Genomic DNA, 27,506 nt, shown 5'->3' on the forward strand with positions numbered 1-27,506 from the left:
ACCTGGATTATCTGATCTCATTTATTCTCATCCTCTCATCATTAGATACCTTATTTGTTGTTGATTTAGAAAAACAACATCTGATCTCTAGAGCAACTAAAAGTAATTACATGTAGAAAATGATTTTTACATTTCCAAAGTGTTGAGAGTAAAATAATGTGTAATGAAGGAAGCTCTGCTGATTTCTCTGTTTGGCTCCATGAAGTGGAAGAGAAACAACAACATACAAATACATCAATACAAATATTCAACACATATTTAGAGAACAGAGAAGTTCAGATTTTCATGTGGAGAAATATTGATGGAAATAAAAATCATCATTAGCAGTGATTTCCTCCAAAAAGAAAGAAACACAAGAAAAACCAGCAAATAGAAAAAAAGTCAAATAAACAAGAGAACAGCAGAGCAGAGACGTCACAACAATGAACTCTCAGCAACAAGCAGAGAAAATAACTTTACTTCACTTTACACAACTCAGCACTGGATCCAGGACCGATCCAGAGTCCAGCATAGAGCGGCTGAGTGAATGTGGTCTGGACTCTGTGGAGGAGAGTCCTGGTTTCAGAGACGCTGTAGAAGGACAGAATACCTGCTCTGTGATCCAGGTACACTCCTACTCTGGAGGACCGAGGACCTGAGATGGAGGTACTGATGTTGTTGTAGGAAAACTCATATCTAGGAAAACTTGTGTCTTCGAAACAATCTAATGACCAAGATTTATCATTACATCCAAATCCACATTCATTCCCACTTCCTGCTCTGCTGATATTCTTGTATGCGACTGCTACATAAACATTTCCTCTTATTTCCACCTCCCAGTAACAACGTCCAGTCAGACTCTCTCTACTCAGAACCTGACACCAGTCAGTGAATCTGTCTGGATGATAAGAATAAGACTGATTTATATCCATTCTTGTCACCTTTCTGTTCTCCTCTGACAGTAACAGCTGTGTGTGTGCTGTGTTTGGATCCAGTGTGATTTCACATGAACATCTTAAGAATCCATCTCTGGTCTTTGGTTCTGGTTGTGGCAGGAAAACATCCACATCAGTGACTGCCAGTGAGATGTCTGTCCATCTGTCTGTCAGGATGTCCTGTAGTTTATCTCTGAGCTCTGACACAGCTGCTGTCACATCCTCAAAGTGTGTGAGAGGACGGATATTGATGCTGGATGAGTGTGTAGACTCACTGAGTGCTGACAGTGAGGGGTAGTTGTGTAGAAACTGGGTGTGATCCTCTGTGAGCTGCTTCAGCTCAGCGTCTCTCCTCTTCAGCTCAGTGATTTCCTGCTCCAGCTTCTCCTGAAGCTCTTTGACTCGCCTCACTTCAGTTTCCTGCTGGGATCTGATCTGCTGCTTCACATCAGAGCTTCTTTTCTGGATGAGATGGATCAGCTGAGTGAAGATCTTCTCACTGTCCTCCACTGTTGTATCAGCAGAGTGATTGATGGCCTCCACCTCCTGTTGAAGCAGCTTCACATCTTTCTCTCTGTCCTGGATTCTCTGCTGGATTTCTTGTCGACTCACCTCCAGCTCTCTCTGCCTCTCAGTCCTTTCTGCTGCAGCTGAGACCGTGTTGTGGCCTTTATGTTCATCCATAACGCAGACCAGACAGATACACTTCTGATCAGTACGGCAGAACATCTTCATCACCTCATCATGACGAGAGCAGATGTTCTGCTGGAGGTTCTTGGAGGGCTCCACCAGCTGGTGTTTCTTGAATGCAGGTGATTCATAATGAGGCTGAAGGTGTTTCTCACAGTAAGAGGCCATACAGAATAAACAGGACTTGATGGCTTTCAGTTTTCTTCCAGAGCAGAAATCACAGGCCACATCTTCAGGTCCAGCATAGCAGTGATCAGCAGGAGCAGCTTGGAGTTCAGTCTTCTTCAGCTGCTCCACTAACTCTGCTAACGTGATGCTTTTCTCCAGGACAGGTCTCGGTATGAAGGTCTTCCTGCATTGAGGGCAGCTGTAGATTCCCTTCTGATCCTCTCCATCCCAGTGGGTTTTAATACATATCATGCAGTAGCTGTGTCCACAGGGAATAGTCACCGGTTCCTTCAGGAGATCCAAACAGATGGAACAAGAGAAGGTTTCTTGATCCAGCTTCACTTCTTTTTCTGACATTTTATTTCTCAGTAACAGCGACTGTGTTTGTTTCACTTCCTCAAACTTGAAACTGGTCTGAACTCTGGTCTACAAATAATGTGATAGTTCAGAGAAGTGAGCCTATCATCTCTTTCACATCACCACATGTTGGTTCCACCCATCATCCACCAGAATATCGGAAGGGGCAGGGACAAGGACATATGTGGACAGAGTGGAGCTGCATGTTGTGACACTTCACAGCCTGCAAACTGCACAAATCTTTTTCATCTTTTTCTATTCTTCTATAAGATAGTCTATCCATCCATCCATCTTCTGCCACTTATCTGGAGTCGGGTCGTGGGGGTAGCAGCCTAAGCAGGGAGGCCCAGACTTCCCTCTCCCCAGCCTCATTTGCCAACTCTGCGGGGGGGATCCCAAGGCGTTCCTAGGCCAGCCGAGACATATAATCCCTCCAGCGTGTCCTGGGTCTTCCCCGGGGTCTCCTTCCAGAGGGACGTGCCCAGAACACCTCACCAGGGAGCCGTCCAGGAGATATCCTGACCAGATGACTGAGCCACCTCAAGTGGTTCTTCTCAATGCGGAGGAGCAGCGGCTCTACTCTGAGCCCCTCCCGGATGACCAAGCTCTTCACCCTATCTCGAAGGGAGAGGCTTGCCACCCTGCGGAGGAAACTCATTTCAGTATACGAGTGTTCAGTATACGAGATCTCGTTCTTTCGGTCACGACCCACAGCTCATGACCATAGGTGAGGGTAGGAACGTAGATTGACTGGTAAATCGAGAGCTTCGCCTTCTGGCTCAGCTCCTTCTTCACCACGACAGACCAGCGCAGAGTCCACATTACTGCAGATGCCGCACTGATCCGTCTGCTGATCCCACGCTCCATCCTCCCCTCACTCGTGAACAAGACCCCGAGATATTTAAACTCGTCCACTTGAGGCAGGACCTCACTCCCGACCCGGAGAGGGCAATCCACCCTATTCCGGCTGAGGACCATGGTCTCAGATTTGGAGGTGCTGATTCTCATCCCAGCCGTCACACTCGGCCGCGAATTGCTCAAGTGACAGCTGAAGATCACGACCAGATGAAGCCAACAGGACTACATCATCTACAAAAAGCAGGAACCCAATCCTGAGGCCACCGAGCTGGATCCCCTCAACACCTCGGCTGCGCCTAGAAATTCTGTCCATATAAATTATGAAAAGAATCAGCAATAAAGGTTAGCCTTGGCGGAGTCTAACCCTCACTGGAAACGTATCCGACTTACTACCGGCAATGCAGACCAAGCTCTGACACCTGTCGTACAGGGACCAGACAGCTCGTACAAGGGGGTCCGGTACCCCATACTCCCGGAGTACCCCCTACAAGAGCCCCCGGGGAACATGGTCGAACGCCTTCTCCAGAGATTGCAGAGTCCACCCCTGAGTCCCCCAGCTCTGCTTCCTCATCGGAAGATGTGTTTGGATTGAGGAGGTCTACAAAGTATTCCCTTCATCGACCCAGAACGTCCCGAGTTGAGGTCAGCAGCTCCCCACCTCCACTATACACAGTATTGACGGAGCGCTGTTTCCCCCTCCTGAGCCGCCGGATGGTGGACCAGAATCGCCTCGAAGCCATCCGGAAGTCTTTCTCCATGGCCTCGCCGAACTTATCCCATGCCCTAGTTTTTGCCTTGGCGACAGCCGAAGCCGTATGCCGCTTAGCCCGTCGGTACCAATCAGCTGCCTCCAGAGTCCCACAGGCCAAGAAGGCCCAATAGGGCTCCTTCTTGAGCTTGACGGCATCCCTCACTGCTGGTGTCCACCAATGAGTCCTGGGATTACTGCCACGAGAGGCACCACCGACCTTACGGCCACAGCTCCGGCTGGCCACCTTAACAAAAGAGGTACGGAACACACCCCATTCGGACTCAATTTCCAGTCAAGTCACAAGACTGACTTTCATGAACATACAAGTCTTCATTAGTTATTAAAATTGCACTTAGTAAACTACCTAACTAATCCAGGTAAAAGTGAAGATTCTGAGCCACTCGCTCACATCTTAATCACGTTTGCTTCACCTGCTCTGTTTAGACACTTTCCTGACTTTGATACTGTATATTTTTATGCTACCTACAAGCCAGATGAAGCTGTTTGAAGCTAATTTGGTATATGTATTGTCCATCATCTCTTCAGCTTCACCATGCACTGCCAGATCCACTGTGCTTGCACTTTTCTGCATGGACAGTGAGAAGCTCTGGAGTGGGCACTCCTGAAAGGCTTCTCTGAGTGGGGTTGTAAGATGAAGAGGGGCTTGACATCGCTAGTCAGTAGGATTTTCCAGTCAGCTTTAGGAATCCTCACATATTCTGTAGATACATTTTTGTAATAAATCTTTTTTATTTTTGATCAACTTGGTGTCCGGAGCTCCTTTTTTTTTACATACAAACTATCTTTTCCACATCATCTGCCTCACAGAACAAGCGTCAGGTTCAAATAAACCATTCTGTAGACGTGATTTACAACATTTTGACTTTGAGTTGGATGACATCAAATGACATTTTTTCCCCCACAATCATGTATTTATTTGCAGGTGCTGCAAGGGCTACAAACACCGCTCAAGTCTGAACTTGATGAAATTAAGATTCCTGCACTTATATCAAAGAGCAACCATCTGTTTCCTTCTCCAGACATGATTTGTTGAACTCACGGTTTCGCTTCCCTAAATGTCACAAGATCTACAACGATATGACTTGGACACTTGGGTAAAGAGGGGGGGGGGGGGGGGGGGGGGGGGGATGTCTGGCAGAGTTCCACGTCAGAACGTGCTTCAACTCTCACCTTCAGCAGAGCTTCAACCATGTCCCGAGTGAGGCGGGGGACATTGAGTCCAAATGGGCTGTGTTCTGTGCTACTATTGTTGACCCGGCCAGCCAGAGCTGTGGCCGTAAGGTCGTTGGTACCCGTCATGACGGTAATCCAAGAACTTGCTGGTGGACACCAGCAGTGAGGGATGCCGTCAAGCTAAAGGAGAAGTCCTATCGTGTTTTCTTAGCCTTTGGGACTCTGAAGGCAGCTGATAGGTATCAACGGGCTATTCCAATTCAGGGTCGCGGGGAAGCTGGAGCCTATCCCAGCCGGCTTTGGGCGACAGACAGGGTACACCCTGGACAGCTCGCCAGTCCATCGCAGGGCCACACACAGAGAGACGAACAACCACACTCACGCTCACACTCACTCCTAGGGGCAATTTAGAGTGACCAATTAACCTATCAGGCATGACTTTGGATGGTGGGAGGAAGCCGGAGTACCTGGAGAGAACCCACGCATACACGGGGAGAACATGCAAACTCCACACAGAAAGGCCACTGACCAAACCAGCCAAGGATTGAACCAGTGACCTTCTTGCTGTGAGGCCACAGTGCTAACCACTGCGCCACCGTGCAGCCTCAAAATATACATTTTTTTAAAAATTCAGTGCCCTTGCAAATAGACTTTTTTTTTAACAGTACATGCAGTATTTGTCACGGCAGGGAAAAACTTCCACACTAGGTTGGACCCAAAATGCAGACGGCGAGTGAGAAATCACCACAATTTATTGCATAAGTAAGTTGAATTACTCGGTTTTCCCTCACAATCATGTATTTATTTGCAGGTGCTGCAAGGGCTACAAACACCAAGGACGGCTTGCTGAAGTCTGGACTTGATGAAATTAAGATTTCTCCACTTATATCAAAAAGCAACCATCTGTTTCCTTCTCCAGACATGATTTGTTGAACTCACGGTTTCGCTTCCCTAAATGTCACAAGAGCTGGTGGTGAGAACTGAATTGAATTGAATTGAATAGGTATCAACGTGCTAAGCGGGATGTGGCTTTGGCTCTTGCCAAGGCAAAAACTCTGGTGTAGGAGTGTTTTGTTCTGTGAATGAGGAGGCATCATTCCAGACAAATGAGCTCATGCTTCAAACTTTTCCTTTTCCTTTTCCAACAAAGAGTGGCCGGTAGCAGCCTCTACCGTCAGTCTCTAACACTACATACATACTATCATGATATCCCCCACAACCATCTGAACCCAACCTTAAAATAGACAAACATCAAAATATACTATTTTTCTTTAAAAAAAAATTCAGTGCCCTTGCAAACAGACTTTCTTTTAAGACAAAGATTTCTTTTTCAGCTCCAGCAGCTCAGAGTAGAGCTGCTGCTCCTCCACATCAAGATGGACCAGTTGAGGCTGCTTTAAATATATAGAGGTTTTGTTCACGAGTGAGGGAAGGATTGAGCGTTAAGATCGACAGGCAGATCAGTGCTATGTCTGCAGTAATGTGGACTCTGCGCCAGTCTGTCGTGGTGAAGAAGGAGCTGAGCCAGAAGGCGAAGCTCTCAATTTACTAGTCGATCTACATTCCTAACCTCACCTATGGTCATGATTTGTGGGTTGTGACCAAAAGAACGAGATATTGTATACAGGCGTCTCAAATGATTTTTCTCTGCAGGGTGGCCAGGCTCTCCCTTCGAGATAGGGTGAGGAGCTTGGTCATCCGTGAGGGGCTCAAAGTAGAGGCGCTGCTTCTCCGCATCAAGAGGGACCAGTTGAGGTTGCTAGGGCATTTGGTCAAAATGCCTCCTGGATGACTCCCTGATGAGGACACTATGGGGGCACGTCTCTGCGGGCAGAGACCCTGGGGAAGACCCGGGATATGCTGGAGAGAATAAATCTCTAGGCTGGCATGGGAACGCCTAGGAATCGCCCCGCATAGTTGGCAAATGTGGCTATGGGAGAGGGAAGTCTGAGCTTCCTTGCTTAGGCAGCTGCCCCTGCGCCTTGACCTTGGATCAGCAGTGGAGACTGGATGGATGATAAAGATTTTTTTTTTTAGCTTAACCAGCTCCATTCCCTTCTGTCTGAAGATTGTGTAGTTCCTGCAACACACAGTGGGCTTCACTTAACTGCTCATCTCTATCAATCCTTCCTCTCTACTCCCTCGCCTCCTAGCTGCTTTTATAGCCTGGAACATTATTATTGCAAAATATTGAATACTAAAGTGTGGCTCAGTGTTTGTAGACTAATGGAAAAATCAGACAAATTCACTTCCAGGCTATTAACTAACTATAAAACTAACTATAAATCCTTTGAATTCCTGACATTAAATTTATCTCATCCCAAATGGAATTCAGAGAAACCGCTCCTTTTAGCATTAGTGTATCGCCCACCTGGACCTGACTCAGAGTTTCTGACGGACTACTCAGATCTCTGAGTTAGTGCTGACTACTGATAAAGTCATTGTACTAGGTGATTTTAATATTCATGTTGATGATGAAAAAAATAGTTTAAACATTTCCTTTAGAGTATTCTAAACTCAATTGGGTTTTCACAAAATGTTCATGGAGCCACTCACTCTCATGGTCATACTCTTGATCTTGTTCTAACTTATGGTATTGAGACTGATAAGATCAAAGTTTTTCCTCAAAACCCTGTCTTGTCTGATCACTTACTATTAACCTTAGAATTCACTTTATTTAATTAGTCACTGGCCAAAAATAGATTCTACTATTGTAGATGTTTATCAGACAATATTATTACAAAATGTAAACAATCAATTGAATCAATTTTTCCCCTCTACCATGTGCTAGCATGACTGAGAGTCGCCCTTTAAGCTTTACTCCTGCTCAGATTGATCAGCATATTGATACTATAATAGCCTTAATGCGTGCAACTTTGTATGATGTTGCTCCCCTAAAGAAGAAGAAATTAGGTAAGATTATGAAGGCTCCCTGGTTTAATTCCCAGCTTCGAGCTCTAAAACAGGTGTCAAAGCGTTTGGAAAACAAATGGCGTTCATCAGGATTGGAGGAGTCTCACTTAAACTGGAAAGAAAGTTTAATTGTATACAAAAAAGCCTTATGTGTGGCAAGAACAGCTTATTATTCATCATTGATAGAGGAAAACAAAAACAACCCTTGGTTTCTTTTCAGCACTGTAGCTAGGCTTACTAGGAGTCGAAGCGCTGTTGAGCCATGTATTCCTTTCTCACTTAGGTGTGATGATTTCATGTATTTTTTTTCAAGAATAAAATTGATACTATTAGAGATCAAATCTACAATATTCTTCTTTCTACTTATAATGTTGAGCCTGTTGTGGTCTCCGAAGTATCCTTAGAACCAGGGTCTGACTTGTGTCTAAATAGTTTCTGTCCTGTCCAGTTCTCTGAATTAACTAAAATAATAGCTTCATCTAAACTATCCACCTGTATCTTAGACCCTCTCCCAACGAGCCTCTTTAAGGACATTTTCCCTTTAGTTGATACATCTCTACTAAATCTTATCAGTATGTCTTGAGTGACAGGACATGTACCACAATCATTTTAAACTGCTGTAATCAAGCCTTTACTTAAAAAGCAATCTCTGGATCCAGAGGTGATAGCAAATTATAGACCTATGTCTAATCTCCCGTTTATGTCCAAAATTCTGGAGAAAATAGTTTCAGCTCAGCTACATGCCCACCTAAGCAGAAATAATCTATTTGAAGAGTTTCAGTCAGGATTTAGAGCTCATCATAGCACTGAGACGGCATTGGTGAAAGTTACTAATGACCTTCTTATGGCCTCAGACAAAGGACTTCTGTCCGTACTTATATTGCTTGATCTTAGTGCTGCATTTGATACAGTCGATCATAACATTCTGTTACAGAGACTAGAACAGGTGGTTGGAATTACAGGTACAGCGTTAAGCTGGTTTAAATCATATTTATCTGATAAACTTCAGTTCGTTCATGTAAATGACAAGTCCTCCTCACAAACTTCAGTAAGTCATGGAGTTCCTCAAGGTTCTGTACTTGGACCAGTACTCTTCACGCTATATATGCTCCCTTTAGGCTAAATTATTAGACAAGATGGAATAAACTTTCATTGTTATGCAGATGATACTCAGATATACTTATCCTTTAAACCAGATTAAACAAATCAGCCTGATAGGCTACAAAATTGTCTCATAGACAAGACTGAAGTAATTCTCTTTGGATCTGAAAAACTCAGAGCAAAATTTTCCAGTTTTATAACTAACCTGGATCGCATTATTTTAACTTCCAGTGCTACAGTGAGAAATCTTGGAGTTATATTCGACTCTGACTTCTTTCATTTACGTAATATGGCTAAAATTAGGGACATTCTATCTCAGAGTGATGCAGAAAAACTGGTTCATGCTTTTGTTACTTCAAGACTAGATTACTGTAACGCTCTATTACTGGGCTGTCCTAAGTATGCCCTGAAAAGCCTTCAGCTGATCCAGAATTCGGCAGCCAGAGTCCTGACCAGAACCAGTAGGAGAGATCAAATTTCTCCAGTTTTAGCCTCTCTTCATTGGCTGCCTGTTGAATCTAGAATAGAATTTAAAATCCTTCTCCTTACATATAAAGCTCTCCACAACCAAGCACGACTATATATCAAAGACCCAGCAGAATCGTTTGTTGTTTTCTCACCATTTCACTCTGCCTGACTTTTTGTATGGCTTTTGTTAATGTTAACTCCAAGTCCAGTTGTAATTGTTCTGATAGCATTTTGTCCTTTATACCAACTACAATCCTTTCCCATGAGTTCATCTTTCAGTGGTCCAAAGCCACAAGTTTCAGCAAATTTGTGCACAGCTGTGATAAATGTTTCTGCACTTTCTCCATCTTGCTGACATCTGGAGTGAACTGTGCTCTTTCAAAGATCACGTTGTGTTTTCCAACATAGTGCTGTTTAAACGCTGCTTTAACAGCTTCATAGTTCCTTCTATCTGCGTCATCCAGTGGTAAAACAACCAAAACATCATCAGCAGCATCTCCCACGGCATACAGGAGTGAATTCACCGGATATTCCTCTGATTTTACATCCAGAGTTTTTGCAATGCAAAACCTCTCAAATTGCCTGATCCACCTTGACCATTCTGCAAGACATGCAAAGTCAAACGGCTGTGGGAGAGGTTATCTGTACAGTTGTCACCATTTCTGTCGTTATATCCCTCGCATTGTCACGTTCAGGATCAGAACTTTCAGATGCGTCATCTCTTTGCACTTCTCCCTCCGGCGACATGCGCCAAATAACTCTGTATCCTAGCAACGCTCTAAGCGCGAGCAGCAGTGCGCTCTTTTGTGTAGCTTTCTGTTTTCATCTGCTTGCAGGATCTCTTCGATCTACAACTGTATGTCAACTTTTCCAGTTTTTTTTGCTTAATGTGACTACACCTGGAGGTACCGCGGAGACTTGCAGTTCAGCACTTCTGACACCATGTATAAAGAAGTCCCGCGACCAGGTCGACTCACTTAAAAACCGTCTTTTGCTCTGTATGTGGTGCCTTGGTATGCGGATACCAACGTGCCACATACAGAGCATTCACCAAAACATTGTGGGAACACAAAGCATCATGGGAACAGTAGTCCTACTGCTACAGTTAGCATCCCTTAGTTATTCTGCTATAGGTTTAGACTGCTGAGGGACATTTCCTGATACACTGAGCTTCTTTCTCTTTATCTCTCTCTTTTATCCCCCCCCCCCCCCCCCCCCCCCCCCAATAAGAGGATGGCTGCCTGTCCTTGACCCGGGTTCTGCCGGAAGTTTCCTTCCTGTTAAAAAGGAGTTTTTTCCTTCCCACTGTCGTCAGAGATCAACTGAAACATTGGAAAGTGAATATTCTAAATAACACCTAGATAATAGTTGGATTCTCAGGTTTTTATCATTCAAAATCAATGACCATGTTTTAAATTAAAAATATATATATATATATCAACACAATATAAGATGATTCTGCATGTTTCAGTTCACAGATCTCAGCGCTTCTTCCTACAGGGATTGAAAACAGACCTTTAACCCCAACACCTGCGTAGAGCGGCTGAGTGAATGTGGTCTCGACTCTGTGGAGGAGAGTCATGGTTTCAGAAACGCTGAAAGTACACTCCTACTCTGGAGGACCTGGATTATCTGATCTCATTTATTCTCATCCTCTCATCATTAGATACCTTATTTGTTGTTGATTTAGAAAAACAACATCTGATGTCTAGAGCAACTAAAAGTAGTTACATGTAGAAAATGATTTTTACATTTCCAAAGTGTTGAGAGTAAAATAATGTGTGATGAAGGAAGCTCTGCTGATTTCTCTGTTTGGCTCCATGAAGTGGAAGAGAAACAACAACATACAAATACATCAATACAAATATTTAACACATATTTAGAGAGCAGAGAAGTTCAGATTTTCATGTGGAGAAATATTGATGGAAATAAAAATCATCATTAGCAGTGATTTCCTCCAAAAAGAAAGAAACACAAGAAAAACCAGCAAATAAAAAAAAGTCAAATAAACAAGAGAACAGCAGAGCAGAGACGTCACAACAATGAACTCTCAGCAACAAGCAGAGAAAATAACTTTACTTCACTTTACACAACTCAGCACTGGATCCAGGACCGATCCAGAGTCCAGCATAGAGCGGCTGAGTGAATGTGGTCTGGACTCTGTGGAGGAGAGTCCTGGTTTCAGAGACGCTGTAGAAGGACAGAATACCTGCTCTGTGATCCAGGTACACTCCTACTCTGGAGGACCGAGGACCTGAGATGGAGGTTCTGATGTTGTTGTAGGAAAACTCAAAACTGTCTTCGAAACAATCTAATGACCAAGATTTATCGTTATATCCAAAACCACATTCATTCCCATCTCCTGCTCTGCTGATATTCTTGTATGCGACTGCTACATAAACATTTCCTCTTATTTCCACCTCCCAGTAACAACGTCCAGTCAGACTCTCTCTACTCAGAACCTGACGCCAGTCAGTGAATCTGTCTGGATGATAAGAATAAGACTGATTTTTATCCATTCTTGTCACCTTTCTGTTCTCCTCTGACAGTAAGAGACGTATGTTTGCTGTGTTTGGATCCAGTGTGATTTCACATGAACATCTTAAGAATCCATCTCTGCTCTTTGGTTCTGGTTGTGACAGTAAAACATCCACATCAGTGACTGTCAGTGAGATGTTTGTCCATCTGTCTGTCAGGATGTCCTGTAGTTTATCTCTGAGCTCTGACACAGCTGCTGTCACATCCTCAAAGTGTGTGAGAGGACGGATATTGATGCTGGATGAGTGTGTAGACTCACTGAGTGCTGACAGTGAGGGGTAGTTGTGTAGAAACTGGGTGTGATCCTCTGTGTGTGAGAGCTGCTTCAGCTCAGCGTCTCTCCTCTTCAGCTCAGTGATCTCCTGCTCCAGCTTCTCCTGAAGCTCTTTGACTCGCCTCACTTCAGTTTCCTGCTGGGATCTGATCTGCTGCTTCACATCAGAGCTTCTTTTCTGGATGAGACGGATCAGCTGAGTGAAGATCTTCTCACTGTCCTCCACTGTTGTATCAGCAGAGTGATTGATGGCCTCCACCTCCTGTTGAAGCAGCTTCACATCTTTCTCTCTGTCCTGGATTCTCTGCTGGATTTCTTGTCGACTCACCTCCAGCTCTCTCCCCAATCCAGTCTTCTTCAGCTTTCCCAGTAAATCAGCTAACATGATATTTTTCTCCAGGACAGGTCTCGGTTTGAAGGTCTTCCTGCATTGAGGGCAGCTGTAGATTCCCTTCTGATCCTCTCCATCCCAGTGGGTTTTAATACAGTCCATGCAGTAGCTGTGTCCACAGGGAATAGTCACCGGATCCTTCAGGAGATCCAAACAGATGGAACAAGAGAAGGATTTTCTGTCCAGCTGATCTCCTTTCTCTGCCATCTCACCTCTCAACAACTGTCTATAATCTGTATATAGAAAGCGAAAATGAAATATGTGTTCAGAGAATGAATGTTATCAAGTTTCTCCACATTCCTAACAGGTAAAACTGTGAAGGAAAGTTTGTTTCCTCCTTCTTCTTAAACATCAGCCAAATTTACTTTCATTTATATTTTCTATTTTAGGGTTTAGTGAATTTACTTCTGTTTTAGTGGTATGAAAACACTCTTTGTTCTTTCAGATCACATTATGAAGCTCTTCCAGCATCATACCAAAGTCTTCCTTTGGTATGAACTTTTCAACACTCTCAGTCGAGACTACTTTGAAATAATAATTAATTTTTTTAATGATTTACAACCCTTACTTTTAATATGAACGTATCTAAACTGTAATGAACACATCTTCAGGATAATTAAAACTTGCAACAGTGATCACCATGGCAACCCCACAATTAAAACTATGTGGTCAAACAACCCACTTAAACCCCATCTCCTGTTTTTTAAGGTACTGATAAAAACACATACAATGATAAAAGATGGAGCAGTCCTCTCTTTAACACTCAGAAAAACTTCACATACGCTCCCCTCCTCTACAGGTTTATAAAAATATACATTTCATCTAAAAAGAATGAAAAGTTTACCCCGTCTGTCCTGTGACTGCTCAGTGTTTAGAGTTCCACCCAGGAAGAGACAATCTGGTGAACGAGACAGAGACTCATCCAAAGTAAACCCTGGTCCTGATGATCTGCAGGAGGATGATGACGTTCTTCTGGAAACACCCTTCCTCCTGGACCTGCGTCTCCTCCCATCTTCATCCACTCCCATTACCTTCCTCTGTTCTCTCATAACACACACCTGAGTGTGTCTGCCACAGAGAAATGCTTCATATATATATATATATATATATATATATATATATATATATATATATATATATATATATATATATATATATATATATATATATATTTATACTAAATCACAGTTTTTACCCCCTTGTTCTTCCGACTGGCATTTAAGTCCCATTTAGAACTGTAAATATTTTATTAGTGCTTATTTATGTGAGAAATTTATGCTACAAGTTCAGAGAAACATCTTAAATGTTGGAAAATAACATAAAGTCCCAGCCTGGATGATGTTGCCTTACGTCTGAGATCCTCTTACAAATGATCTTAACTTGTTCCAGACTTGGTTTATGACTCTGAAACCAGCTTCCTGAGGAGATCAGATCAGCAGTCAGTAACCTGCAAAACTGGTGCTGCAAAGTTTCATGTCGATCCTCCGAGAGAATCATGATGTCTGACTTTGTTCCTTCCATGTATCCCAGACAGAAAATTCCTTATTAATCAGGACTCTCCGCCACCAGAGGCCCAGTCTGATCCTCCATCAACATCATGAAGAGAAAGGAGAGACGCTGAGCTGCTTCAGCTCAGCGTCTCTCCTCTTCAGCTCAGTGATTTCCTGCTCCAGCTTCTCCTGAAGCTCTTTGACTCGCCTCACTTCAGTTTCCTGCTGGGATCTGATCTGCTGCTTCACATCAGAGCTTCTTTTCTGGATGAGATGGATCAGCTGAGTGAAGATCTTCTCACTGTCCTCCACTGTTGTATCAGCAGAGTGATTGATGGCCTCCACCTCCTGTTGAAGCAGCTTCACATCTTTCTCTCTGTCCTGGATTCTCTGCTGGATTTCTTGTCGACTCACCTCCAGCTCTCTCTGCCTCTCAGTCCTTTCTGCTGCAGCTGAGACCGTGTCGTGGCCTTTATGTTCATCCACAGAGCAGAGATAACAGATACACTTCTGATCAGTACGGCAGAACATCTTCATCACCTCATCATGACGAGAGCAGATGTTCTGCTGGAGGTTCTTGGAGGGCTCCACCAGCTGGTGTTTCTTGAATGCAGGTGATTCATAATGAGGCTGAAGGTGTTTCTCACAGTAAGAGGCCAGACAGAATAAACAGGACTTGATGGCTTTCAGTTTTCTTCCAGAGCAGAAATCACAGGCCACATCTTCAGGTCCAGCATAGCAGTGATCAGCAGGAGCAGCTTGGAGTCCAGTCTTCTTCAGGTCTTCCAGTAAATCAGCAAACATGGTGCTTTTCTCCAGGACAGGTCTTGGTATGAAGGTCTTCCTGCATTGAGGGCAGCTGTAGATTCCCTTCTGATCCTCTCCATCCCAGTGGGTTTTAACACAGTCCATGCAGTAGCTGTGTCCACAGGGAATAGTCACCGGATCCTTCAGGAGATCCAGACAGATGGAACAAGAGAAAGTTTCTCTGTCCAGCTGATCTCCTTTCTCTGACATTGTATTTCTCAGTAACAGCGACCGTTTTCATTTCAGAGAAAATTAGTCTAAGCTCTGATTTATAACTCGTGATTGTTCAGAGAACAGAACCTGTCAGCACTTTCACATCAAATGTTGGTTCCACCCATCATGGAGGACATGAAACAAGGAAATATATGGACATAGGAGCTGTTAGATGGTGTGGTTTTTACAATCAGACTGTTTCACCCTTTTTATGACAGATTATTTTTCATCTTGAACATACTGCTTATCTTTACTTCTTCTCTTTTTTAAATAAAGTTAGAACAGCTCAAACAAAATACAGCCTAAAGAATAGCTTAAGCTTAAAAGGGAGAATGGTCTAATGTACCGTTTCCATCACAGCAAACTCCACTTTAGATATATATAATTCAACATCAGAACGAACAGGAAATAATCTTTACACTTTACAAGCTGTGATGGAAATTTCATTCATAGCAGCAGACTTCCGATGTCTACATGCAAAAGATTTGGATGACACGAAGAAAGGCTTTGACTTCTGCACCACAGAAATCAATTATAACTTTGTCTGCTGGCAGAAATATTTCTTCTAATTCACTTGCACCGAGGCACCCAAACATCTGCTTTACCTCAAACACATGACTTTGGTTTCTCCCTCCTCTTGTGCAGAATCTTGTTTTGTCTCTTCCATGTTCTGCGGGTGAAAAGGTAGACACATATTCGGTCCAATTGAAGGATTATTTCTGATGTCTGGGCTGTGCATCACCCTGTGATTCTCTCCTCCTGTAAAAAAAAACTGTAATTTCCTCAAGGCTTTTGGTAAAATTATTTCTACTAGAAAGTCTGTTTGTTAGCTCTTTTCCTGAATGGCATAAAGATAAGTGGTGAACTACCAGGGGTTGTAAGAAGTTTGCACTCCTGATATGTTTATTTTTCCGATACAGCAATAATGTTCCATGGCCTGCATAGTTTTTTTAATTAAATTAAATTAAATTAAGATTTATTTTTATAGCATGACTTAGGGCACTTTACTGACACGTCCATGCAAGGTTGTTAATTCCCTCGAAGCACAGGCAGACACAAGTGGCTTTCTTGTTACATGTTTATTTGTAGACTTCTCCACAAATGGCACCGTGAAAACTGAACAAAAATATTAAAGAAATAATAAACACAGTGTAAATTTGACATATAAACCACATGCACAGCCAGTAAATAACGTTTTGCTAAAGTAAAATATAAGTAAACAAACAAATACCTCGCTGGCTGCATGCTCCTTGCAAGGGAACTATTCAGTCCTTCAGAAATGTCCCAGTCAAAATCTTTCACCCTGCAGCATCTCATTTCTGCAGGTACTTGCACCCTGCTTATTGTCAAGCTCTCACGAGAGCAGCCCGACAGGAAATAACTTTAGGTGCACCAAAATAAAAGCACAAACACCTTACACTTCTTTAACTCTGTGATAAATGAAACTTAAAATTCCTAATTATTAACTAATTACAAGGCAAACACAAATATACAATATTGGAAATTAAACAACTATTCTAAACAACATGATTATCACAGTTACACTCCCACCAAATCACACACTCTTTTATGTGAGATTTCTCAAAATTCTTAGCATTTGGGGTGTAAGAAAATGATCAAATCTTCTCTCTCCAAATCAATACAGATTTTCAAGCAAGGTATTAGCTATCTTGTTCTGCTTCAAGCAGAGTAATAACCTTATGTATGGGTCTTTCCAGAAATGCAGTCTTAATTATGGGTTCCCCTTTCTTATCAACTGTAGTGTCTTTCACTAACAGCTTTACTCTTCTGACTTTACTGTCTGACCCTAAATAGACTTCTGTGATCCTTGCCAGCTTCCATTCACAGTGTGGTGCTAGATCATCTTGGAGAAGAACAATGTCATTCACCTTCAAGTTTCTTCTGTTCCTGTTCCATTTTTGTCTTTGTTGTAAGTTCAGAAGATATTCCTTCTTCTATCGAGTCCAGAACTTGTTAGCCAAATATTGCACTTGTTGCCATCTTTTACAGAGATAAAGATCTTCACTTACAAACTGTCCTGGTGGGGGCAAAATGACAGTGGATTTCATTGTAAGAATGTGGTTCGGAGTTAAGGGTTCAGGCCCAGATGGATCATTTAGGTGTTCTGCAGTGAGTGACCTGCTGTTAATGATAGCCATGACTTCATATAAGAATGTTCTTAAAGATGTGCAATCAAGGCGTTGTTTTGACTGGTCGAGGATAGCAGTAAGAACACTTCTTATTGTTCTTATTTGCCTCTCCCAGACGCCACCCATATGACTTGCTGCCGGAGGGTTCACAAGAAACTCACATCCCATTCCCTTCACCTTTTCTTGATCCATTCCGTTCATGAGTTCCATAAACTCTCTTCTTGCACCAACAAAGTTGGTACCTTGGTCACATCCTAGTTGACGAACATGTCCTCTTATAGCAATAAATGCTCTCAGAGCATTGATAAATGTATCAGTTGAGATGTTATCTATAACCTCAATGTGTATGGCTCTTGAACAAAGGCAAGTAAATAGGAGACCATATCCTTTCATGTCTTTCCTTCCTTCCTTAACATGGAAGGGACCAAAGCAGTCCATGCCAGTGTAAGTAAAAGGTGGGGTTGTTTGCATTCTTTCTTAAGGCAAGTCACTCATTCTCTGTTCTTCTGTACATCTTCTGTACATCCTGCATTTAACACATTTGAAAATATGTGATGACACTGCACTGCTGCATCCCAGGATCCACCATCCATTGGCTCGCAGTTCGTTGATCGTCATTCCTCGTCCTTGAACATATTGTTTCATGAAAATGTTTAATGAGCAAACATGATATGTGACTCTTCTTTGGTAGTGTTGCTGGATGCTTCACATGTGGATGCAATGCAGCTTGACTTAAACGTCCTCCAACCCTTAAGACGCCGTCTTTATCCATGAATGGATTTAACTTGTAGATCTTACTGTGTGCACTCTTGACAAGTTTTTCTTTAGCTTCAAGCTTTTTATCTCACTTGAGAATGCTTCTTCTTGAACTTGCTTGATAATAACTAGCTCTGTCTCCTTCCTTTCTTCAAGGGTATTGTCAAAGTGACAGAACTATGGTGATCAGTTAGCCTTGCCCTCTGGTTTTGGTTTTATAGTTTTTTATATTTTTATGCATGACAGTTTTATTTGCTGTGAATTTTATGTTGTGGGCAAGGTCACTGATTGCCGACTAGCCACAGCTGGCATTCCTCCTCCCTGCCACTAAGTTGGCAGGGAGTTAATTGGCCAACGGGGAACAGGTGTGAAGGAGGTTTTTAAGGCACAAGTGGAAGAAGGCAAAGAAGGCGGAAGGAGAATGTGACCAATAGGGAAGGCAAGCAGCTTGGGATGCGCTATCTTGATGGCCTCATAAGGACAGGCGCCAGCAGCAGGAATGAAGGACAATGCCAGCGGGGACCTGAGGAGGATGGTGGCTCGTGATGTGGAGCGCGTGTGACAGATCTGGAGACGCTGCGGACGTGTGAGGACGGGAAGAGGATCCCGTGGTGGAGCTGGAGGCGCCAAAGAAGGAGCCAGTGACAGGATGCGTCATTGGATCAGCGGAGGGGGAGTGTTCGGCAATCCCCCTCCTCTCAGCTAAGTTCTCCCTCTTTTCCTGCGGGTGGTGATCAATGTCCCACCCCTTCAGGCAGACTAGCAGGCCCATTCAGTTGCTGATCACCTGTCCCTCACAAAGATCCCTCCCCGGAACGGAATTGGAGACACATCAAGAGACTGGGGAGAAAAAGGAGCAACATCGCAAAGTGACTCCATTAAAGGCCGTGGCTGACGACTCTTTTTAGCTCACCTTGGGGATGTTTTTAGTCTTTTTTTTTTTTTTTATATATATACAAAGGTTAATACTTGTGGACAAACTAACTTAAATCTCTTCTTGCATGTTTATTCATATAAAGTGCTCCCCTTAGAAACCAAAGTTGGAGGTTGATTACCCTGTGAAAAAAGTGGCGTACTTTTGTAGGGTAGTACTTTGACTGGTCTTTGGATTACCGGTCTTGCATTCTTTCACCTTTCGCCTCAGTCTAGATGCTGCTCTTATCAGCCTTGACCAATCAGAGAAATTTTGTAGCGGTCCAATAATAATCTGCTCTCTTCTGTCTTTGTTAAATACAAAAGCCTTCCTAAAATCAGGATCATTTTCCATGATGTCTCTCACCTTACATTCTCTGTCAGGTAGTTGTTTTTGCCAAAGAAATGTTGGTCCTGTGAACCAGTTTGAGGTCTTAAGCTGTTCAGCAGTCATACCTCGAGAAGGATGGTCTGCTGGATTGTTCTCAGAGGCAATGTTACGGCTGCCTGTATTGCTTTTCAGTCTACTAATTCTGAACCTTCAGCTAGGATTCCTGCTCAAACACAGCTCTGATTGCTGCCTCCTGGCTGGGATTGGTCCTTCATGTCACCTGCTCATCTCCACCCTGCTCACTGGATAATTGGAGCTCCAAGCTCAGCTGATTCCACTAATCGCCAGGACTTAAAAGACAACAGAAGTCCTTCATTCAACGGCTACCACTGGCTCAGTAGTGGTCTGCCCTCAGCTTGTGTGGTGACTCTGAACTGTTGTATTTCGGGAGGACTTTGACAGAGCTGCATTATTTTTCTGTTGTGGTGTTCATTGTCATGGTTCTTGACTCATGTTTGTGGCTATAAAATCCAGTCCTGTTATATCTGTTAGTTTTTTGTTTGAATAGTTAAACCAGTGTTTTTGTTTGGAGAACTGCTTTACGGGCTTGTTTTGCTCTTGGTTTGGCTATTTTGAGGCCATTCCTGGCCTGTTCTTGCCTCGTCTTCCCCCATTGGACAATAAATCTGTACTGGTCCATATGTACACCTTGCCACAGGTCTTTCTTTTGTGCGGCTCTGTTGCCCTAGCAGAGTCTGGGTCGTAACAGGCAACATAAGCCCACTGTTCAGGATTCGTTATGGATTTAATTCTCTGTATGCGATTGGCAACAAAGACCTGGAATCTTCTGGCATCATTATTTATATAACCAAGAACAACTTTTGAATCCGTCTAAAAGAACTCGTTCAGATCTTGGATTTCCAGCTCTTTCCGAAGCATTTCGCTGGTTCAAGCTGCAATAACAGCGGCAGTGAGTTCAAGTCTTGGTACGGTTATGACATTGATTGGGGATACTCTTGATTTCCCCATTACCAGAGAACAATGGACTTCACCTGATTCATTGATAGTTCGCAGGTAAGAACATTCACCATATCCAGAGATACTTGCATCAGCAAAATGGTGAAGCTCATATTTTCTGACATTGCCAAACTTTGTAGGTAGGAAGCATCTTTTGATTTGCATTTCTGCTAATTTAAGCAAGTCCCTAATCCAGGATTCCCATTGTGGCCTTAGGTTTTCTGGAAGTTCTTCATCCCAGCCAATCTTCTCTTTGCACATTTGTTGGAGTACTTGCTTTCCCAAAAGCACAAAAGGTGCAATAAACCTGAGGGGATCATATATAGATGCTACAGTAGAGAGCACACCTCTTCTAGAGAAGAAACTGGGTTTCACCTGAACTCTGAACTTGAATGAGTCTGTGATGCACCACTCTACTTCAAGAGCCCTCTCTATATGTGATAAACTCAAAGACATGTCTCGATCTTCGGCAGTCGCAGATTCTGCTACTGGGATGGTTGTCAGCACCTTTTCACTGTTTGAAACAAACTTGTGAAGTCTTAACGTACCAGTGAGACAAAGTTCTCTTGATTCTTTGACAAGTTGGATGGCTTCTGCTTCCGTATTAACACTTGCTAAACCATCATCTACATAGAAATTCCTCTGAATGAAATACAGTGTTTTCACTGAACTGATCCTTTCCTTGTGCTGCCAAATGTTTTAGGCCAAAATTGGCACAGCCAGGAGATGAGGATGCTCCAAACAAGTGAACTTTCATCCGATAGGTCAGTGGAGCAGTTTCTAAGTTTCCATTCTCCCACCAGAGGAATCTTAAATAATCTTGGTCCTCTCTTTTGACATGAAACTGATGAAACATTCTTTCAATGTCACACATGATGGCAACAGAACCCTTCCGGAAGCGACACAAAACCCCAACCAATGTGTTTGTTAGATCAGGACCAGTGTGAAGATGATCATTGAGGGAAGTTTCTTGATATTTAGCAGAACGGTCAAATACTACATGTATTTTCTGTGGTTTTTGAGGATGGTAAACTCCATGATGTGGAATATACCAAGCTGGGTTATTGTCGAGCTCTTCAGCAGGGATTTTTTCTGCATCACCACATGAAATTATGTCATCCATGAAATTAACACAATCCCTGTAGTATCTTTGATCCTTTCTTAGTCTTCTTTCAAGACATTTTAGACGGTGCATTGCACATGACTTGTTGTTAGGTAATTTTGGTCTTTCTTCTTTAAACGGTAATGGCATTTCAAAATGACCACCAGCCTTCTGCATGATGTTCTCTCTTAACTTTGAAAGAAATTTGAAATCTTCTTGGGACACAAGCTCATTCTCTTCAGATTTCTCTCTAAAATCTGATTCAAGAACTCTTAGGATGTCTGAGGGAGTGATTTCTTTGACTTTAGTTCAATTTACATAGCATACCTTAGTTTTAAGGTTGACAGAAGGCTCCACAGTTGGTGTAACTTCTTTAACCACTATACGGTGGCTGATTCCAATGGCATCTCCATAGTCTACACAGGGGTTTCCATGTCCAACTATGCTCCATCCAAGGTCTGTTCGCTGCGCATAAGGCTGATCGTCTTTGCCTGGAACAACTTCTCTTGGAAGTAAGGCTTGAGAGCAGTTGTACCTTATGAGACGGCCCACTTCACAGTCTTGCAAAGGTGCAATTTCTTCTTGGAGATGCTCGAGATGGGGCCAAGCTTTTGCCGTTCCATCGGTAGGGATGTGACTTCTGTTTGCTGGTATAAACGCACGTGTGTAGACTGGTGGTAATGGTATTTTGCTAGCAGTGTAAAACCCACGAACTTGAAGATTTTTTAATCTTTGACAACTTACAACAGTATTTCTTGCAGTCATAGTTGAGAGCTTGAGTTTGACTTGTTCTTTGCTGGCCTCTAAAGCTTCAGCTACTTCATTCAGGATGAAAGTTGTATCACTTTGGGAATCAGACAATGCATATCCCAGAATTTCCTTTGTAGGCTGAGCTTTTGATGAAAGCCAGACAGGAATAATTGCAGCCGTTTGCATGTTATCTTCATCATGTACAACTCTGTTTGAAGTGGCATTTGTAGTCCTTTCTTTGTGCTGTGTTGCTTGCTGTGTTTGTTCCTGGCTGTTTTCTCTTGCCCTTACCCTGTCTTGACTTGGATTTTGTTTGCCATGTTGTGATCTGCGTTTATCTCTACCTCGTTCTTCATGTAAACCGTTGGGATGCTGCTTGTGGCAAATATCACAAATACTCGTGCTGTTGAAACTCTCTATTTCTATAACCTTGTGGTTCCAGCTTGCTATCAACCAATCTGGCAGCTTAGAAAGGATTTTTCTGTTTTCATTACAGTCGTTCAAAATCTCAAGTGCTTTTATGTGGACCATGGCAGCCTCACAACTACGGACAAAATCAACAAATTCTCTAAGCTCAAAATTGTCTTTAGAGCCCATCTTTGGCCATGCTTGAAGCTTGTCTCTGTAGGATTTAGCTATCACAAATGGGTTTCCATACCTTTCCTGTAAGATTTTCCATGCAGCCACATAGGCAGACTCGGTTCCAAGGAGGAAATAGTCATCAATTGTTTTCTTAGCTTGCCTGACAACATATCTGCGGAGGTAGTAAATCTTCTTATCTTGAATGTTCTTCTGATCAACCAGTGTTTCAAAGGAAAGTTTCCAGTCATTATATTTAAGCGGGTCCCCACTGAATACTGAAGGTTCAGGTATAGGAATTCTGTTGGCACTTAAAGCACCTGCTAACACTTTAACGAGCTCTGCCGTACTCTCATTTGCGGAGGTGGGCACAGCTGGTGATGCAGTGGAAATATCCTGAAGTAGAGCATTTGTCGGAATGGAAACTTTGGTTTTGGTTAAGGTGTCATGCTATATTTTGTCTCTCTGCTCTCCAAGATCATCTATCATTTACACCTGCTTATACACTTCCATCCTTGCTCGTGCTGCATTGAGACCTTTTACAGCTTCCAAATGCTGTATCCTTCTCCGTTTTTCCTCCAGGGTTCTTTGTAGAGTTGCGTGCTCGTCTTCAAGCTGAGCTCTCAATTCCGCTTCTTCCTCTTCTCTCTTTAACCTTAGTTTCACTTCTTCTGCTTCCCGTTCTAAACGACGCTTAATGACTGCAGCTTCTTGGTCAGCAATTTTTATTTTAACCTCAGCTTCCAACTGCTGTATTTCCAATTCTTCTTTCTCTTGTTCTTCCAATACTTTCAGCACAGCTTGGCTTGTAGCAACCTCAGCAGGAGCTTCTTGTCGCCTCTCAGAGGACCTGCTCGAATGTTCTGATGGTCCCTTCAGGGCAGAAGAACATAAACTTGATCCAGAGGTACTAGAATCAAAGACAGACCCTGCTTCTTGCCACTCTTGGTCACCCTTTTCTGGAATCTTCCCTTTCAGTTGCTCTGAAGCTCTGGATATAATGAACTTGGAAATCTCCGCACACAGAGCCACCTTCCGACGAGTTTCCTGATCAGGAGTTGATATTTCCTGTAATTCATCATAAACTTTCTGGACATCAGTAGAAAGACTTGTGACATCTCCAATGATATCATTAAGCAGATCATCAGATAAAGGTTCCTTTGTTTGTGATAGGGGCTGCTTTGCGTGTTTAACATGTGCTTTCCATTTGTTATAAATGTAGCCAAACCTTTGTTGTAGCAATTTGATTCTTTCATCTTTCATTGCTTTGCCCTTCTCTGTTAGAGTTCGAAGCCTTTGACTTTTTCTTGGCTGATGTGTATTATCTTGTTGAGATTCAGCACCATCATCCTCTTTACCATCTCTTGGTAAATCTTTAATGCGAACATTTGTTGCAACCTGCTCACTTGACTTGGACATCTTGTTACTTGTTCACTTCTGAACACTTAAGAACTATAAATTTTTGTAACGGTAATTTTCATTCACTTACTATGTTCATCATTTATGAACATAAAAAATGAACATAAGAAAACTAAAGAAACTTATAACTTAAGTGTTCCATATATCTTCAAATAAGAAACCTTATGCGTTTGACAGGACCAGATAACTTACGGCATTAGCAGGACATACTCTGAAACAGTTACTACACAGTAAATCTTAAATAAAGTCACTTTCTTAGGCCATTCTTTTACTCATTAGTGGCCGTGCACATTTTGACTTTATCTTGCAATTATTGCTATTTAATACCGTGCAGGTCTTCTTACGTTTCCGTTGTGTTTTCAAAGTGTTCTTCTTTCTTAGCTTTAAGTCCTTTTACTGCGCCATGTGCTGCAGACAGCTGCAACAAGCCCGCTGCTCCTTTGAAGTTGCTGCCTCGTCAATTAAGGCTCACTCGTCGATGAACAGACAAGTTTTCCCTGTTAATTCCCTCGAAGCACAAGCAGACACAAGTGGCTTTCTTGTTACATGTTTACTTGTATACTTCTCCACAAATGGCACAGTGAAAACTGAACAAAAATATTAAAGAAACAATAAACACAGTGTCAATTTGACATATAAACCACATGCACAGCCAGTAAATAATGTTTTGCTAAAGTAAAATATAAGTAAACAAACAAATACCTCGCTGGCTGCATGCTCCTTGCAAGGGAACTATTCAGTCCTTTAGAAATGTCCCAGTCCAAATCTTTCACCCTGCAGCATCTCATTTCTGCAGGTGCTTGCACCCTGCTTATTGTCAAGCTCTCACGAGAGCAGCCCGACAGGAAATAACTTTAGGTGCACCAAAATAAAAGCACAAATACCTTACACTTCTTTAACTCTGTGATAAATGAAACTTAAAATTCCTAATTATTAACTAATTACAAGGCAAACACAAATATACAATATTGGAAATTAAACAACTATTCTAAACAACATGATTATCACAGTTACAAAGGTAATTCATAATAAAGTCTTGTTGGGAAAAACTAACAGATTGGATTTGATCCCCCGTTCTGAGTTGCACTGGTCAACAAAAATGTAGGAAATGAAAGATTTCCACCAAAAAAAAGTATAAATGTCATTATTAATTCCATTACAATTTCCATTTCAGTGAGTCTTTAGTGTTTTTTTGTTTTTACTTTTTAAAATGTAGCCTAAAGCGGAATGGTTTGCATCTAAACACATTATGTTGATTTTTTTCTTAAAATTATCTTTTAAATTGAATTTCTCATTCATTTTCAAACCAGTTAATCCAATTCAGGGTCGCAGGGAAGCTGGCGATGAATCTTTTAAATTTGGAATTTTTAAATTATGTGTTGTTTATAGATTACTACTGACATCTGTTCAGGGTAGTGCTGTAACCATAGACCGTATATGAAAGATGGACGGAGTCTCTGAAGTGGGACGTGGAAGTGCATAAAACTGCAGTTCCCCCTTCCTCCACTAGGGGCTGCAAAACAGAGCGAATCCCCATAGACTCCCATGTTAAAAAGACCAAGTTCACATCAGAAATAAACATGTTTACAGTAAAAAAAAAAAAAAAAAAAAAAAAAAATGTTTACAGCAGAAATAAACATGTTTACAGCCTGGTTCAAAAGTCCATTTTCAGTTTAATAGGTCAGGTTTACCTTCATGACAACTGTGTGGGGAGTGAATTTTTTTCTAATTCGCCGTTTAAAAGTAATTTAATCTCAAAGTTCGGCATATTTAGGGGTGTGTCCTTGTGATTGACAGGTAACTGATCTCCTGCTTCAAGTAAGAAGAACGTAGAACAACCGCGGTTTTTAGCCGGTTAACAGCGTGACTTAGCTTTAGCCCGCTTTCCTCCGTTAGCTAGTTAGCTCCTGTTATCTCCAGGTTAGCTCGGTTAGCTCTTAGCTACAGGCAGCTCGGAGTTCGCTTGATGTCAATCATCCACCATGACGCTCACAGCCCCCCTCTCAGCTCCACCTCTTTGTCCATATTTGTATTTTCCAGGCGAGACGACGCGCATGCCCCTGCCAAAATGGCGATGGTAGGAACCGCCCACCGAGCTTCAATTCAGCTCTTCAGAAACCTATGGGTGACATCACGGAGACTCCGCCCATCTCTTTATATAGTCTATGAGGTGAAATGAAATGAAAAATACGATATTAATCTTCAAAGGGAAATTCATTATTGTAGTATATAATAATTAATTTGAGGAGGTCTTGTTCCGGAGGCTGATGGCTGCTGGCAGGAATGATCTTCTGTATCTTTCAGTCTTGCATCGGACCTGGAGAAGCCTCTCACTGAACACACTTTGTTGTTTCATCACTGTGTTGTGGAGAGGGTGTGAAGAATCCTCCATCATCTTCATCAGCTTGTGCAGCATTCTTCTTTGGACAATCAGCTCCAGCGGCTCCAGAGTTACTCCAAGCACAGAAGCAGCTTTCTGGATCAGTTTGTTGATTCTCTTCAAGTCTCTGGTTCTGATGCTACTACCCCAGCAGATGCTGCAAAGCTGACTGCACTCTCCACAACAGACTTACAGAAGATATGCAACATCTTGGTGCAGACGTTAAACCATCTCAGCTTCCTTAAGAAGTACAGTCTGCTCTGACCTTTCTTGTAGATGTAGTCAGTGTTGCATTTCCAGTCCAGTTTGTTGTCCAGCTGAACTCCAAGATACTTGTATTCCTCCACCACCTCCACCTCCTCTCCCAGGATGGAAACAGTGCTTTGTTTATTCTTCTTCCTCCTGAAGTCAACAATCATCTCTTTTGTTTTGCTGCTATTTAATATGAGATGATTGTCACCGCACCATTTAACAAACTGACTGACCAGTTCTCTGTACTCTGCTTCTTGTCCATCCCTGATACACCCCACAACTGCAGAGTCATCAGAGTATTTCTGCAGATGACAGGACTCAGAGTTGTACTGGAAGTCTGAGGTGTACTGAGTGAAGAGGAATGGCCAGAGTATGTATGCGAGAGTACTATGGCTGTAACACTACATGTATTTGTATCTACATTTTTCGGTACAGAAAATTGGTGCGGAAAGGAGGCGTACTGAGTTCCCACACGGAAGACTAACTGCCTTGCACCAGACATGCTACTCTGTAAACAAAATAGAGCCCAGACTTTGGCTAGCAACAGTTTTAATGAGAAGCTTTAATCCTGTTCCGTCATCAAACCTTCCTATCTGGACGCACTTTGTTTTCTGATGTATAAAATGGACAAAGACAGGTTTTTTTGTTAAAAAATGTTTTAGGACAAATACACAAATGAACTGTGTCAGGGGTATACAAATGATTAGACATGGGGAACAAAACAATAAAAC

The 27,506-nt window shown here is 42.5% G+C and overlaps 1 protein-coding gene across 1 annotated transcript; it reads right to left on the bottom strand.

The window, feature by feature from the left end:
- Positions 1-455: 455 nt before the first annotated feature.
- LOC306758114 (uncharacterized protein) lies at positions 456-15,124 on the bottom strand (the record flags this gene model as incomplete). Its single annotated transcript, XM_079243324.1, has 3 exons — positions 456-2,198; positions 11,499-12,850; positions 14,755-15,124. 3 exons carry the CDS (start codon positions 15,122-15,124, stop codon positions 456-458), a joined length of 3,465 nt encoding a protein of 1,154 aa, XP_079099450.1.
- Positions 15,125-27,506: the final 12,382 nt, after the last annotated feature.

The sequence above is a fragment of the Telmatherina bonti genome (genome assembly GCF_933228915.1).
Source record: "Telmatherina bonti genome assembly, chromosome: 7".
Lineage (NCBI taxonomy): Eukaryota > Metazoa > Chordata > Actinopteri > Atheriniformes > Telmatherinidae > Telmatherina > Telmatherina bonti.